Source organism: Camelus bactrianus, chromosome 10, assembly GCF_048773025.1.
Source record: "Camelus bactrianus isolate YW-2024 breed Bactrian camel chromosome 10, ASM4877302v1, whole genome shotgun sequence".
In the NCBI taxonomy this organism is placed as follows: Eukaryota; Metazoa; Chordata; class Mammalia; order Artiodactyla; family Camelidae; genus Camelus; species Camelus bactrianus.
In genome coordinates, this window is record NC_133548.1 from 1,705,841 (window position 1) to 1,720,585 (window position 14,745).

At 60.8% G+C, this 14,745-nt stretch overlaps 1 protein-coding gene across 3 annotated transcripts; it reads right to left on the bottom strand.

Moving 5' to 3' along the window:
• Positions 1-6,541: 6,541 nt before the first annotated feature.
• On the bottom strand, positions 6,542-10,937 carry LOC123617300 (achaete-scute homolog 2). Of its 3 annotated transcripts, none has more exons than XM_074371468.1 (3): positions 10,442-10,937; positions 7,532-8,297; positions 6,542-6,933 (listed from the first exon to the last, which is right to left on the bottom strand). In XM_074371468.1, the coding sequence occupies exon 2, from the start codon at positions 8,128-8,130 to the stop codon at positions 7,549-7,551; it is 582 nt and encodes a 193-aa protein (XP_074227569.1). In that variant the 5' UTR covers positions 8,131-8,297; positions 10,442-10,937; the 3' UTR covers positions 6,542-6,933; positions 7,532-7,548. The 3 variants fall into 3 exon arrangements, with proteins under 3 accessions (XP_074227569.1, XP_074227568.1, XP_074227566.1); XM_074371467.1 differs by lacking the exon at positions 10,442-10,937 and adding an exon at positions 9,720-10,386; XM_074371465.1 differs by lacking the exon at positions 10,442-10,937 and adding an exon at positions 8,641-9,374.
• Between the last annotated feature and the right edge of the window lie 3,808 nt (positions 10,938-14,745).

Here is a 14,745-nt window from a genome sequence, read left to right on the forward strand (position 1 = left end):
CCCGGCCCTCGGACTCCTGCCCCCAGGACGGGGGACGGCGCCCGTCTGCTGCTGACGCCACCCCGTCTGTGGTCTGCACTGTCTGTTACAGCAGCCAGAGCTGACGAACCCACCGCCTCCCCAGCTGCAGGGGCTCCTGGGTTCGTAACATGGCTTTGCCGAGCGCACCCTCAGTGCCTTAGCTCTGGAGCCTGGCCTTCCGTCCACTGTGGAGAAAGGGCCTTGCTGAGGGCAGGCAGGCCCCGGGCTCGTGGCAGGGCTGCCTGGGGCCGGGCACGCAGCCGCCCCTGCTCTCCCTGCATTCGCTGCATGGCCCCGGGCAGGGGCTGCTCTCGGGTGCTGACGGGACCCTCAGCAGCCCCTCCCTGCCTCTGGGAAATAGGAGGTTCAGAGACAAAGGCCCACTTCAGGCTGTAAGGGGTGGGGGCTGTGGTCCCAGCTCAGCAGGGGGCACTGCGGGGGGGGGGGGGCAAGGCGGCCAGGCTGCTGGGAGCTCCCCTGGGCCATTCTGGGACAGTTACCTCGCCCCCCCAGCTGATTGATTTCCCCCATTCATCACAGCCGGCAGTTGGGGCGGGCGTGGGGCCTGAGGTGGTCCTGGGAGGTGGGAGGCTGGCAGGCACAGCTCACAGACGCTCCTCCCCCATCCCCATCAGGAGAAGCCGGAGGAGGGGCAGGGCACTTGGCCCCCAGTCCAGCTCCCCAGGAGCCCCCCAGAACCCATGAGGCCTCTGCCCCTCACCTTCCTTCAGCACGTGAGCCTCCCAGGTCCCCCCATTTGGAGGACAAGTGTGTCCAGAGGCTAAAGCTGGCGTCCTGGCTCCTCTCCCTGTCACTGTTGCTGACAAGACCCCCCATCTCAGTGTTCCCCACAGAAAAACAGCAGAAACAGTGCCTCTCCAGGCAGGTGTGGGGGACCCAGAGGGGACGCAGGGGGAGTTGTGGTGGGGGCTGCAGCCTCACTGTCCGCTCAGAACCCCAGCACCTCTGGGTACCTGTGGGCCTCGGGCTGGTCACTGGCCCCCTCTGGGCCTGGAAGTGGGGGCGAGACCCCTTGAGGGGGTGCATCTGGGAACACGGAGCTCCTGTCTTCTGGGTGTGGGCTCCCGGGGGCCCTCCCTGCACCATCACCCACAACAAGCTCAAGGCTGACTCACAGCCCAGAGGCTCAGGACGGCACAGCATGAGGCAGGTGCTGGGCGGGCACCTGGCCACTCCCTGTCTTCATGCTGAAAAGACTAAGGGTGTGACCTCGTCCTCCAGCCATTCACCCTGGTGCAGCCCCCACAGACAGCTGTTACTGTGGGGGAAGGGTCCGCAAGGCCTGTCGGACCCCCCTCCTCACCCAGTCACTCTGCCCCCCATCACAGTCACTCAGGGACCCCCCCCACCAGCACCCTTGATACCATCGCTGTGGTTGAGACCTCTGTCTTGTCCCCCCAGTGTTGGCTGCGGCCTCCTCCTCCTCTCCGCCAGGTGCCTGGAGTGCTCCCTGTCCCCACTCCTCAATCCACAAAGCACTGCCCCCCGCCAGAATCCCCTCCCATCCCTCCCTGTCCAGCAGAGCCTCCCTCTCTCAAGATACATTTGAGGGTCTTCTTTCCACAAAGTGTCCTCTCGTGGTCTTGCGGCCTCAGAACCCCAGGACCCTCCCTGCTCCCTGCAGCACAGTGGCTAGCCCCCTCCCCAGGGTCCTACCCCACTGGATCCAGGGCACCTGGTGGGGACTAGGGCAGGGAAGGAAGGCTGGGGCTGGCCTCGGAGACGGGTGTGGGAGCAGACATGGTCCCCCACCCTTATCGGGGTTACTCCCCAGCAGCCCCACAGGGAAGCAGCCACCTGTGTGTCCCCCTTCCCCAGCCCACTGGGCTGGACAGGACTACTCTTTCAAGGAGAGGTATGTGTGCCCCCCCCCCGCCCTGAATGCCCACCCCACCTCCAGTCTCTGCAAGAAGCAGGTGGCCCCCCCAGGCTGGTCCAGAGGGGCATGTCTGCTCCCTTACTGGGATCCTCTTTGTGGAGCAGTTTCTGTGCTGGCCACCTCCCCATGGAGGCCCCCAGCCCCAGCTCCGCGGGTGGCATCAGGCTGGCTTCAGGTGATGGGGCTCGGGAGACGCTGTGTTTGCTGGTGAAGGTGGACGGGACAGCGGAGGGCTCAGGCGAGCGGAGGAGATGTTTGCCACATGAGAGTCCACCCCCTTGCAGAGAGCGTTCGAGACGCCTGGGAACCAGCGCTCCCGTGGGCCCACGGCCTGGAGCCCGCGCAGACCGAGGCAAGAAGGGTCTGTGTTTTGCATCCTTCACCCAGCAAGCGGGTGCCTCCAGCCCGCAGGGCCAAGTTCTCACTCCATCCAGAGCCTCCTTGAAATGCAGAAAGAGGTAGCAAGTTTGCACGCCCACGGAACCCGCCCCTGACTTCCCGGCACTGGCCACCATTTATGCAAAAAATAACAGAAGGAAAGGGGGAGATGGGTGAGCCCAAACTTTCTCCCCTCAGTCCTTCCTCAGCCACAAGCTGAAGGGAACAACTGTAGGTAAAACTCGTGGACCGAGGAGTGAAATAAAAAGTAACCACAGTGCTAGCTCTGTGCGGCACTTCTGGTTTCCAGCAACGATGAAATAACGCGTGAGTGCCCACCGCAGACCCGGACGGCGTCATTTTGGTGATTCTGCATAGAAGTTAACGCTCTTACCTCCTCATTTAAGACTGGCATCGCACAGTCTTAATGAATAAAAATGCATGCTAGTAACTTCAATCATTAATTTTTCTTTACTTAGAACGGTATTAAACAGCAAATTTAAACACCCTAAGTCAAGACATAGACCGTGGATAAAAGGAAAAACTATATAGTTCAGCACTGTTAACATAACTTTTTCTCCATTTTTGAACAAGGGGGCCCCAATTTCATCTGGCCCCACGGACCTGGGCCGGGGAGGAGCTGGCATGTGGGTTCATTTGCTTCAGAGGCAGACTGACAGGTGAGGTGCCCCACTCAACCCGAAACCAAAGCCAGAAAGAGCAGAAAGACGTCGCCTTCTGAGTGGGCGCTGCGGGTTCCTCCCAGAGGCGGTGGGGCTGCCCTGGGACGGGCAGGGACTACTGAGGACCCGGCTTTGACTGTAGGACTGGCCTATCCCAATGGGGACCCACGTCACAGTGTCTCTAGCGTGAAACAGGCGACAGCTCTGAGGTCAGCACCACAGCTGCCTTTCAGAGACGCGGCTCAGAGATGCTGAGCGAGCTGTACGACTCCCGGGACCCCTGCTGCTGCCCCCGGGGGCCGGCATGTCCACCAAGGGCCAGGCCACACTGATATCTCCTGCGAGAACACCGGCTCGTGAGGGCAGGGCTTCCCTTGGGCACTTTGCACCTTGAACAGAGAAGGCGCCTGATAAAGGTTTCAGAATGAGTGAGTGCGGGACCCCGGCTGGCCAGATCGGGCAAGCCTAGATGTGCGGCCTCTGTCTGGGGCAGCCCTGGGCCAGCCGAGCCCCCAGCATGAGTGGCCTGGGGGGGATACATCCATTCTCTGATTGGGTGAGTTTCAGCCACAGAGACACACGGGGACTACAAAGCAGATCTCTGTGGGGCACCTGCTGTCACGGATACACAAGATGATGTACTGACCCAGTAGCAAAGTCCCGCACAGCCAGGCTCTGGTCGCCCGGACTGTGCCACCCCCTCCCACCCACCCCAGCCCTGCCTGATCCACAGTCCTTGTAGATTTCTCCGGCCCATCCAGCTTCAGCCCAAGGCCAAAGTCAACATTCCCGCCCCCCGCACTCCACAGACTGGGGTCCCCAGGGGTCCCCAGACTAACTCGATCACCCAGCCCCTGGTCACCTTCTGTCTGGAATTGGCTTCCAGGGCTGGACCACAGGTCCTAGGGGAGACCAGCTGCCTGCACAGCGGAGCCGAGGGCTGGGGTGGGGTACTGTGCAGATGTGGGTGCGGATCAGAACACTGGGCTGCCGAGGTGTCCTCCCCAGGACAGCCCGCAGGCAGCCCGCCCTCCTGGGACGTGGGTACTGCAGGGACTTGGGAATGAAGCCATGCCAGCTTCGAATCCCAAGAACCCCTACCTCAAGCTCTATAACCCAGGTGCCTGCCCTTCCAGACCCGCCGCTTCCCATTCTGCAAACGGGCAGGATGGCGCTCGGGAAATGATAGCTGGCGGGGACTCCTAACGAGGGTGGCACACCTGTCGTCCTGCCTGATCACCAGCCACAGCCCTTGCTTGTCCCTGTGCAGACAGTGATCCGGTCACCACACGTGTGTCCTCACGGGACGCAGCGCATGGACACAGCACCGCCTCTGAAGTGCAGGAACCAAAAACCAAACCAGAATCCGATCACACTGCTTCTGACCCCCGCCCCCACCCCCACCTCCAATTACAGAAGATACAGGGACAGACATTCAGTAAGGAACATGCAGAGTGGAGCCATCAGCCACGCCGCACCAAGAATGAGCTGTTTCCTCCGTAAAGGCTTGGGAAAGGGGTGCTCACGAGAGGCTTCATGGACCCATGAGGCAAATTCCAGGTGTGGGTCTGGGCCCTCCTTCTATAAAACCGACTGTAAAAAGCAGAGGCAACCAGAGTGCTGCGCCACCGGCTGGGAGTCTGAGCAAACGATGGAGCTATTGTTCATTTGCAGGGAGCAGGGTATGGGGGCTTCCCTTGGAGGCACACACGGAGAATTTCCAGGTGAAACTGTATGATGCCTGAGACCTGCTTCAGAGCCATGTGGGGACAGCGGGGTGGGGTGGGCCGGAGCCCTGTGTTAGCAGTTTTTGACACCCGGTGATGGGAGCTTCTGGGAAGCTTCTCCAGGGTCCAGCAGGCCCATCGTTGACTGGATGGGATGCCCTATGCCTGACTCAGTGGTGCTGCTTGGGGGTCAGAGGCTGTGTGCCTGGCTAGAATGTGGGCTCCATGAGCAGAGTTTCCCTTGGGCACTGATGCATCCCAAGTGCCTGACAGGTCCTGGTACAGAGATGTCCAATATAAATTCTAGAACTTTTGCCTACATTTAAATTTTTCCATGATTAAAAACAGGAAAACAAGAATGGCGGCTGTCATCCTTGGCAGTTTCGCCAACCACACGCCGGCCCCAGCCCCTCAGCCCGCCTCCCCTGTGTTCCCCCACCTCCCCAAACCCACGTGTGGTCCCATCCTGCCCACCACCACTCCACGTCCTAGTGCCCTGGGGTCAAGGTAAGGAGTCCCGGGAGAGCCCAGATCCGGTGACGCGGGAGGGTTGCTAACAGGGTGTGGAACCCTGGGCGAGGGCTGTGGGGTGGCCCATGCTGGGTGGCCATGTCTCGTGCCTCCTTCAGTGCCTTGGACGAGGCCAGCTCATGTGGCCCTGCAGCCCCAAGCCACAGCTTCTCGGCTGAGCCCTGCTAAGCCGAAGCTGCATCAGACCCACCGACCCTGTTGCCATGGTTACCCAGGAGACATCTACTCTCTGCCAACGCCAGCCGCTCCCCCTGCCCAGGGTTCCAACGGCTTTGACCCAACCACTCCCTGCTGGAGGAAGGGGTGCCTTCAGCACCCTAAAGCAGCTTGGGGGATCCCCATCAGCCCCACCCCCACCACCGCAATAAAAGAGCTTTGGGCACAGTGAAACTTCAAAGCTGCCGAGATCCCGGTCAAAGGTAGAGCTGAGTAATCACCTGCGGGCCCTCTGGGCTCGGGGAGCCTGGGGGGGCTTACTTGTTCCTCTCAGGGGAGGCTCTCACAGCCCCCACCAGCAAACAGAAGCGGGCAGGGCCCAGCACACGTGGCCCGGGAGCCATAGGCCCAGCCACTGACAGCTGAGTACCAGGCGCTGAACACTGCCAGGCACCTCTCCTTAAGTCCTCCCACGGCCCTGTAGGGTGGCTCTGCCTTCACCTCCGTTTGCAAGTTGAGCTACTTGTCCATGGTCACCGGCTGGGCACTGGAGATCTGAACCCAGCAGCACGGACCTGGAGACAGAGGTTGGCTGGTGCCCACAAGTCAGACCACCTCTGGTCCAGCCCTAAACCCGGCACTTGCCCCAGACCCCTGTGCCAGTCAGCAGCCTCCGGATCTCAGCTTCCCAGTCCTGTCTGGACTACCCACCTGCCTGCTGCCACCAGCCGGAAGCTCCTAGCCCCACGGTGCCTATGAATTGCTTTGGCACAGCAGCCTCCGGGTCAGACTCCCAGACCTCACACCTCCCAGCCCACCCTACAGAGGAAGGAGCGGAGTCCAGGGAGAAGTGACCACAGAGGCCAGGCCTGCTGAGTCTTAAGCTGCCACCCCTCAACCTGCGCCAGCCCTCACCTGGGAAATAGGGGACCTTGGGGTATGGAGAGGACACCCCAACACCACTGGTACACAGCACGGATTTATTTATACAATCCACCTTCCCTAAAACAGGTTTTCTGACACAGGTCTCTCCCCAGCAGGCCTTGCTGCAAGAGGACACCCACCGAGGACACCCCCCCGGGACCCCCACCCCCACCAGGGCTGCAGCGTGCCCAGGTTCAAGAATTCCAGGACGAGGGAGTGGGGCGGGGGTAGACAAGCTTTATTGTGTTCCAAATCTAAGGATTCTTTGTACAAAAATAATTCTTCATATTGCCAATGTCCCTAGGCAGTTCAAGTGTACGGGTAAAAACAGATTATCTGTGTCCTCACAAAATTCTCTCCCCTTCAAACCTCCGAGTGTTGCTGCGCATCCCCACTCCGGTGGAAGGCCTCTGGGGGCAGGGCAGGGTGGCTGGGGTCCAAGGAAGCTGCCACCCGGATGAGATCAGGAAGACCGGCTTCCACACTAGTCCTTGGTCGGGCTGGACGGCCAGAATGCGCCGGCGGGATCCCCGGCTCGGCAGTGGCTCGGCCCGCGGGGATGGCGGGGACCGAGCCGTGGACCAGTCCAATGCGCTGGCTCCCAGTAGGGCCGCTGAGAGGGAAGGAATGACAGGCACTGGTGTTAGTGCGGGACCCAGCCCTGGAGACCCCGCCGAGCCCGGCCCTGCTCTCCACCTCCCACAAGCGGAGTCGGCAGTTTCGTTTGCTCGGTTGATTTTGGAGCTCGGGTCCGTGGGTGCCTCGGCTTTGGTGTGCGGCCCGAGCCAGGACTCGGGGCGGGGCGGCGCTCTGGGCCGCAGTGAGTCAGGTCTCCGCGCCCGCCGACTCATTTCTGCCACCGGGCCGGGCGCGCGATTTGCAATGCAAAGTTACTCCGCCTCCAAGCGCCCTAATCTGCCCGGGGATCCGCACGCACTTGGGGCCTCACCCGCCCGAGGGCCGCCCCCCTCCATCTCCCCGCTCCCCCTTAGGCGCCGGAGCAGCGAGGGGAAGTTTTGCAATCCCGGACAAACAAACGCTGGTCGTGCACAGGCTTGAAAAGTTTTGGGGGAAATGAAAAGTGAGCGAAATCAAGGCCATCGCCGAGGCCTGGCACTGGGTTCCGCTGGAGCGAGTTGCGGGACCGTCCGTTCCACCGCGCCGGGCCGCCCTGCCTCCGACCCTCCAGCCTCCCCGCCGTAGGTGCTTACCTCGCGAGGCGGAGCGCTCAGTAGCCCCCTAACCAGCTGGAGAAGTCGAGCAGCTCGCGCTCCGCAGGGCTCAGAGCGCCCTCACAGCTGCTGTCGTCCGATGAGTAGGCGGAGCGCGGGGATCCGGGCTCCGAGCTGCGCCCGCGGCCAGGAGACGACGAGGCGCAGGAAGACGAGGTGGCAGCAGCGGGGGTTCCGGCGGGCCCGCGGGGCAGGGGGTGGCGCGCGGCTGGCGCCAGCAGCCCCTCCGCCAGCGCGGCGCGCACAGCATCATGCTCGGCCAGCAGGCGCTGCAGCGCGCGGATGTACTCCACAGCCGAGCGCAGCGTCTCCACTTTGCTCAGCTTCTTGCTGGTGCCTCCGTGAGGCACGTGCTGCCGCAGCGCCTGGAACCCCAAGTTCACCAGCTTCACGCGGTTGCGCTCGCGCTCGTTGCGCCGCGCCACGGCCGCCGCGCCACTCCCGGTCTCTATCGCGCCTGGCCGCCGCCGCCGGCTGCAGCGCAGCAGCTCTGGGGAGTCTGGTCGCCGCCGAGCGGGACAGCAGCCCGAGACGCCAGGCGCTGGGGGCGCGGTCCGGGGCAGCGCGCCGCTGTCCATCGCGCCCGCATCCACTCGCCCGGCGCTTCCTCCGAGTCCCCGTGCGCCGCAGAAAGTTGCGGGGCGAGGAACCTGGGGCGTAGGAACGACGTTCAAGCCTCTACGACGCTCTGGCACTGCGCCGCCCAGCGAATCCCTAGGGTTCGTGGTCCCAGGTCGTCTGGGGCCTGTGGACAGAGAGGCACAGAAGCCGAGAGGTGGCGGGCAGTGCGCCCCGGGAAGCGTGGGGCGCTCGTGACCCGCGCGTGCTGTCGGACGCTCCCCAGGTTTTCCCCGCTCAGCGCAGGCGGCTCGTTTTTAAATGTATAGATAACCCTCCTCTGCGCCGCCGCCGCCTCCTTTCTCACGCCCTCCTTCCCTTGCCTCGCCCTCCCGCCACGCTTCACGCTCCCCCTGGCGCACACAGCCTGCGAAGACCAAGCCTTGAGCACGACCCCTTCGTCCCCCACCACAGCCCGCAGGTGCCCAGTGCGCCCCCCAAGATGCAGTACGCAGATCCCGTGTGCGCACCCCTCAAGCTGCTGTCCGCAGGTCCCGCCGGCCCCGCCGCCCGAGCACGCCCACAGGTCCTAGGTGCAACTGTCTTGTACCCCACCCCAGCCCCGGGCGCAGCCCGCAAGTCCCGGGAGCCGGCAGCAGTCCACACGCGCAGCCCGCGCCTTTGGCGTTAGGGCGTGTCCAGAGCCACTGCGCTGCGGTCTGGGAGGCGCGTGAGACCCCCGGGGGCAGCACGCGCCGAGCCGCCGGCCCCCCCGCGCCCCGCCCCCTGCGGCCGAGGGGCGTGGAGGCGGCCGGGGTCGCAGCCAATGGCGGGCAGCCCGTTCTGCCAATCACAGCGGGCGCGGCCTCCCGCCCGGCCCCCGGGAGGAAGCGTGCACGCCCGGCGCGTGGCTCTCAGGAGCGTCTGTAACAAAGCTCTGCCCTCGCCGGCCCCGTTCCGGCGAGCAGGGTGGGCGCGCACTCCCACGCACACCTGTTCCTGGCCGGGCGTCCACCTGTTTATTACTCCACGGGGCTTGCGAGAGGGCGACGGAGCCCCTCCGGACAGGGCAGGACTTGAGAAATGATGGAGACGGGGCACGTTTGGGGGGATCAGCTTCCTGGGGCGCTCTCCCCCATCCCCCCACGCACACTCTGCCTGCGGTGTCCGTGCGCCAGGGGCCTTGGGGAGCCTTGAAGCAGAGGCCCTGGAGGTTTGCACCGACCGACCGCTTCAGACCCCGACAGCGGTCAGCCTTCCCCTCCCCTCTGCCCTGCCCCTCCCCCCTGCCCTGCCCCTCCCCCCCCCCGCGGCTTCCTCAGTTTTCCAGATTCCCCCCAAATCTTCCTCGCTTCCTGGTCCCGGTCCCTCCCGCTCACGCGTCGGTGCCTGTCCGCTTCCATGGCACTTCTTCCTCAGAGCCATCCCTCCAGCCCCAGCCGCCCACCACCACCCCTGCCCCCGCAGTGAGACTGACAGGTTAGGGAAGGTTGCGGGGTCCCAGGGGCGCTGGGGCGTCAAGAGTTTCTCCCTGGCCCATGGGGGTACATTTCGGGGTCTGAGGGGACAGGGACTTTGATAGCTTGTTAATGGGAGAGTTTTGTCCTACCTCGCGGCCTGGGGAGGCCAGCCAAGTGGTTGTGCCCTCAGGAGGCCATACCCAGCAGGTTTTTCCCGAAAGGTGACGGGACTCTTCTGGGCCAGGACCTCTGGGAATGGCGGGGAGAGGGGCGGACCCAGATGCCTGGAGCCAACTTCCTGTTCTGGGTGGGGGGAGGCCCACAGCCCCGCCCCAAGGAGTCCACGGGGCACACGACGATATTTACTGCACGCCTCATGGTGCCCACTGGCTCCTGTTACCGGCAGGATTCTCCCAGCAAGTCTGCTGGGCTTTCCTGCTTTGGGAAGTGACCCGGAGGCCAGCACCCTCCTGGAGCCAGGTGGGTGTGGGGCCCCATTTGTCTTAGGAGGAAGCTGGCTCAGAAAGGACATGGAATGTGTCCACAGTCACACCTCTGGCCAGTGGAGCAATCCAGGTAGGAATCCAGCCCCTGGCTGAGTCCAGGCGGCCCCGCCTCCTTCCCCACCCAGGGCGGAAGACCTGGCACACCTCTGCATCCTCTCTGTGGTCAGAGCCCGCCCCCGCCTCCTTCTTGGAGGGTTATTTGGCAAACCCCTGCCAGATATGGATTTGCCTATCCTCCTTACCCTGGCCGTGCCAGGGGTGCCAGGAAAAATCCCGGAGTCCTGCCAACAGGACCCTGCCTGGACTTCTGCTGGACCTCCAAGTCCTGGACACCCTCAGTTATCAATTGCCTCGGAGCAGAGTACCTGGGTTCCAGTGTCTTGAACGATGGCTTATTTCTCAGGCGTCTGTGGGTCGGTGGGTGGGGTCTCTGCTGGTTTGATCCGGCTCACTGGGGCTGCTGCGTTCAGCTGGGGGCCAGCTGGGGGGACCGTGGCCGGCTGGCAGGCTGGGTCTGGCTCCCCACATGGTCCCCATCCTACACTTCTTCACAGCTGGGCTCTCGGATTGAGACAGCAGAACCCAAAGGATTCAAGGTTTCTTTTTGAGATGATGAAAAGTCTGTGAAGTTGACTGTGGTGAAGGTTGCACAGCTCTGTGAACGTCCTGAAAGCCACTTGATGGAACTGGACAGACGGTGTGGTGTGGAGATCATGTCCCAGTAAAGCTGCTGGGAAAGTTTAAATTATAAGCCGGCTGCCTTGTCAAGGCCCTGCCCTCCCCTGGCACCGCCCTGAGCTGGCCCACCCGCTCGAGGCTCTGCCCACTGTTGAGTCTCCACCCCTGATCTCTAGGGCAGGGGCCAGCAAACTTTGCCCCTCCCCCTGCCCCTGGTCCCCACCATCCTGCTGTCTGTCTCTGAGTGACTCCTCCAGGGGCCTCCTGTGAGTGTCCTCCTGCGTCTGGCTTATCTCCCTGAGTACACGCCCCCCTATGAGTGACTCCAGTGACTCCTCCAGGGGCCTCCTGTGAGTGTCCTCCTGCGTCTGGCTTATCTCCCTGAGTACACGTCCCCCTATGAGTGACTCCAGTGACTCCTCCAGGGGCCTCCTGTGAGTGTCCTCCTGCGTCTGGCTTATCTCCCTGAGTACACGCCCCCCTATGAGTGACTCCAGTGACTCCTCCAGGGGCCTCCTGTGAGTGTCCTCCTGCGTCTGGCTTATCTCCCTGAGTACACGCCCCCCTATGAGTGACTCCAGTGACTCCTCCAGGGGCCTCCTGTGAGTGTCCTCCTGCGTCTGGCTTATCTCCCTGAGTACACGTCCCCCTATGAGTGACTCCAGTGACTCCTCCAGGGGCCTCCTGTGAGTGTCCTCCTGCGTCTGGCTTATCTCCCTGAGTACACGTCCCCCTATGAGTGACTCCAGTGACTCCTCCAGGGGCCTCCTGTGAGTGTCCTCCTGCGTCTGGCTTATCTCCCTGAGTACACGTCCCCAGGGCTCATCCTGCTGCCGCCGGGCCAGCGCTTCACTCCCCGTCAAGGCCACGTTCTACTCCACTGTGTGGTGGGACCACATTTCGCCTGTTCATCACTGATGGACACTCGGGTGGCTTCCCCCTTCATCTGCTGTGAATGATGCTGCTGTGAACACGGGTGTGCAAGTAGCTATTCGGGTCCCCACTTTTAATTCTTTTGGGGGGGGCACCCCCAGAAGTGGAATTGCTGGACCACACAGCGATTCCATGTTTAGGTTTCTGAAGGGCCCGCCAAACTGTGGTCCTCAGTGGCTGCACCGTTTTATGTGTCCACCCACAGTGAACAAGGGTTCCAGTTTCTCCATGCCCTCACGAGCACTTGTCATTTCCCAGTATTTTTTATGTCTTGGTAATAGCTAGTGGGTGTGAATTTTAATTTTTTTAGCCACTTAAACATGGCCATCCTCGACTCTTCAAATGCAACTCTCTGAGGGCTGAGCTGTCCTCCTTTTCCCTGAGCCCTGGGTCCCCTCAGAGGCAACCACCCAGCCCAGCCATCACTCAGTCAATATGGGCACTGCCTCTCTTCACCCTCCTCCACTGTGTCCGCTGGTCCTGCCACTTCTCAGCCGGGTCACCTATCTTGCCCTTGGGTGCTGCCTCTGGCCCTGCCCCATCTCCTGAGTTCCAGCTTTGCCCCCCCCAAAGCAGAAGGGACGTTACCGACGCGAGTCAGCTCATGCCTGGCCCCCAGGATTGAGCCCAAACCCCACTCTGCTGCCCTGCTGGCCTCCTCGTCCTCAGCTTTGACGCCGGGTCCCCTGGGACCCAGCCCTGACCACTCCGCTCTGTGCTTCAACAGCATGTCACTTGTCACACCTGGGGCGTCCACCACAGGGCTCTGCATGGGTGGAAATGTGCCCTTCTCTCTCTCAGTGTCCACAGAACACCACCTGTGCCCAGCGAGTGGCGCATCTTCGCTAAGGGGACCTCACGTCCAGCATGGAAGGTCAAGAGGTGATCACAATGTGGCTGGCTGTCCCCGAGGCCCCTTTCTGCTGCCCATTGGAGGCAGGCCAGCCCCTGCTCTGGGGGTGACCCAGGCTGAACACTCGGCAACTCTGAAACCACCTCAGGCTCCATGGGACTGGGGTGCAGAGCCCCGGAAACTTGGGGCATCCTGGGGACATACAAGTTCCAAAACTTGTTCTTCAGAGAGGCTCTGGGTTCCCCTCCTCAGAGCGATGGAGCTGTCTGGACCTCTGGGGCCTCCCCCATGGGGAAGCAGGGCCAGGCCCCCCTCGGGCGACCTCCAGGCCCGGGTGGGGGCGAGCAGGGCCGACTGCCAGCTGGCTTGGCCTGGGCCCCTGAGTATCTCTCCACAGCAGCCCACGGCCATGGTCCACCTCCCTGCCCGCCCCGTCCAGGGGCTCTGCCCTTTGTCACTGGCGTCCTAATTGTGTTCCCTGAGTCAGGTCACCGGTTGGAGGCTGGGAGCCCAGCTGGGCTGGACCGGTACCTTCTCCAAGCACCCAGGTCAAGCTGCAGCCCTTGTGCAAGAATTACACCTATGTGCCCCGGTCACGTGGGAGCTGGAGCCTTCTGGGATCCTGCTGCAGGGGGAGGCAGGAGTGGTGGGAATGAAGTGCTTCCAGAGGGTCAAGTTCAGACCCCCTGATGGCCAGTTGGGGTTCTCCAGAGGGACAGACAGAACGGACAGAAAGAGATTCATTATGAGGAACTGGCTCATGTGATTACAGAGGCTGGGAAGCCCCACCATCAACGGACGGTCTACACACTGCAGACCCGGAAAGCCTGTTCAGTGGGGGAGTCCAGCCTGAGTCTGGAGGCCTGAGACTCTGGGAGCTGATGGTGTAAATCCTGGCCCAAGGTCCAGAGAAGATGAGATGACATCCCAGCTCCAGCAGGCAGACAAGAGACCAACTCCCCCACCTCCATCTTGTGTCACACCCTCAGAGAGCGGGGTGAGGCCCACCCACACTGGGGAGGGAAACTGGTTTTACTGAGCCCACCGATGCTAACCCTCACCTCATCCAGAGCCCACCTCCAACACACCCAGAACTAGAGTTTACTCGGGACACCCCAGGACCCAGTGCAGTTGACACATAAAATTGACCATCATGCAGCCACTATGGAGGATAGTATGGAGGTTCCTTAAGAAACTGAAAATAGAGTTACCCTGTGATCCAGCAATCCCGCTCCTGGGTACATATCTGGAGAAACCTATAATTTGAAAAGACACCTGCACCCCAGTGTTTGTAGCAGCACTATATACAATAGCCAAGATGTGGAAGGAACCATCGGCAGATGACTGGACAAAAAAGATGTGGCATATTTATATAATGGAATACTACTCAGCCATAAAAAATGGAATAATGCCATTTGCAGCAACATGGATGGAACTGGGGATTGTCGTTCTAAGTGAAGTAAGCCAGAAAGAGAAAGAAAAATAGCATATGATGTTGCTTATATATGGAATCTAAAAAAAAAAAAAAAGACCCAAATGAATTTATTTACAAAACAGAAACAGACTCATGGACACAGAAAGCAAACTCACGGTTACCATGGGGAACAGGCGGTGGGAAAGGATAAATTAGGTGTTCGAGATATGCAGGCGCTATTGTATATAAACCAGATAAACAGCAAGTTTCTACTGCAGAGCACAGGGAAATGTATTCAATATCTTGCAGTGACCTTTAATGAAAAAGGATATGAAAAGGATTATATGTATGTTCATGTATGACTGAAGCATTATGCCGTCCACCAGAAATTGACACAGTATTGTAAACTGACCATATACACTTCAATTTAAAGAAGCTGACCATCACTCATCCACTGCTTGTCAACTTGGCCCCTGTACTCACCTCTTTAACCATACTCAATCTCCAAACAAGGACAACGAAAAGGTCACGGTTCTCCTGAACGTAATACAGCTATCCTGCCTACAGCTGCAAACGCATGAACCCCTTCCCCAGAAGAGGAGGTAAGCCCTGGAGGGATGTTTACTCCGCTGGTGACACCCGCAGCTTAAACACGAGGGTGTAAATTAACATTGCTAAATGCTGTGACATTAAGTCAGTACATTTTTTTAATTATTAAACTTTTTATTTTGAGATAATCGTAGCTTCATATGCATTTGTAAGAAAAGATACAGAGAGATTCTGTGAACATT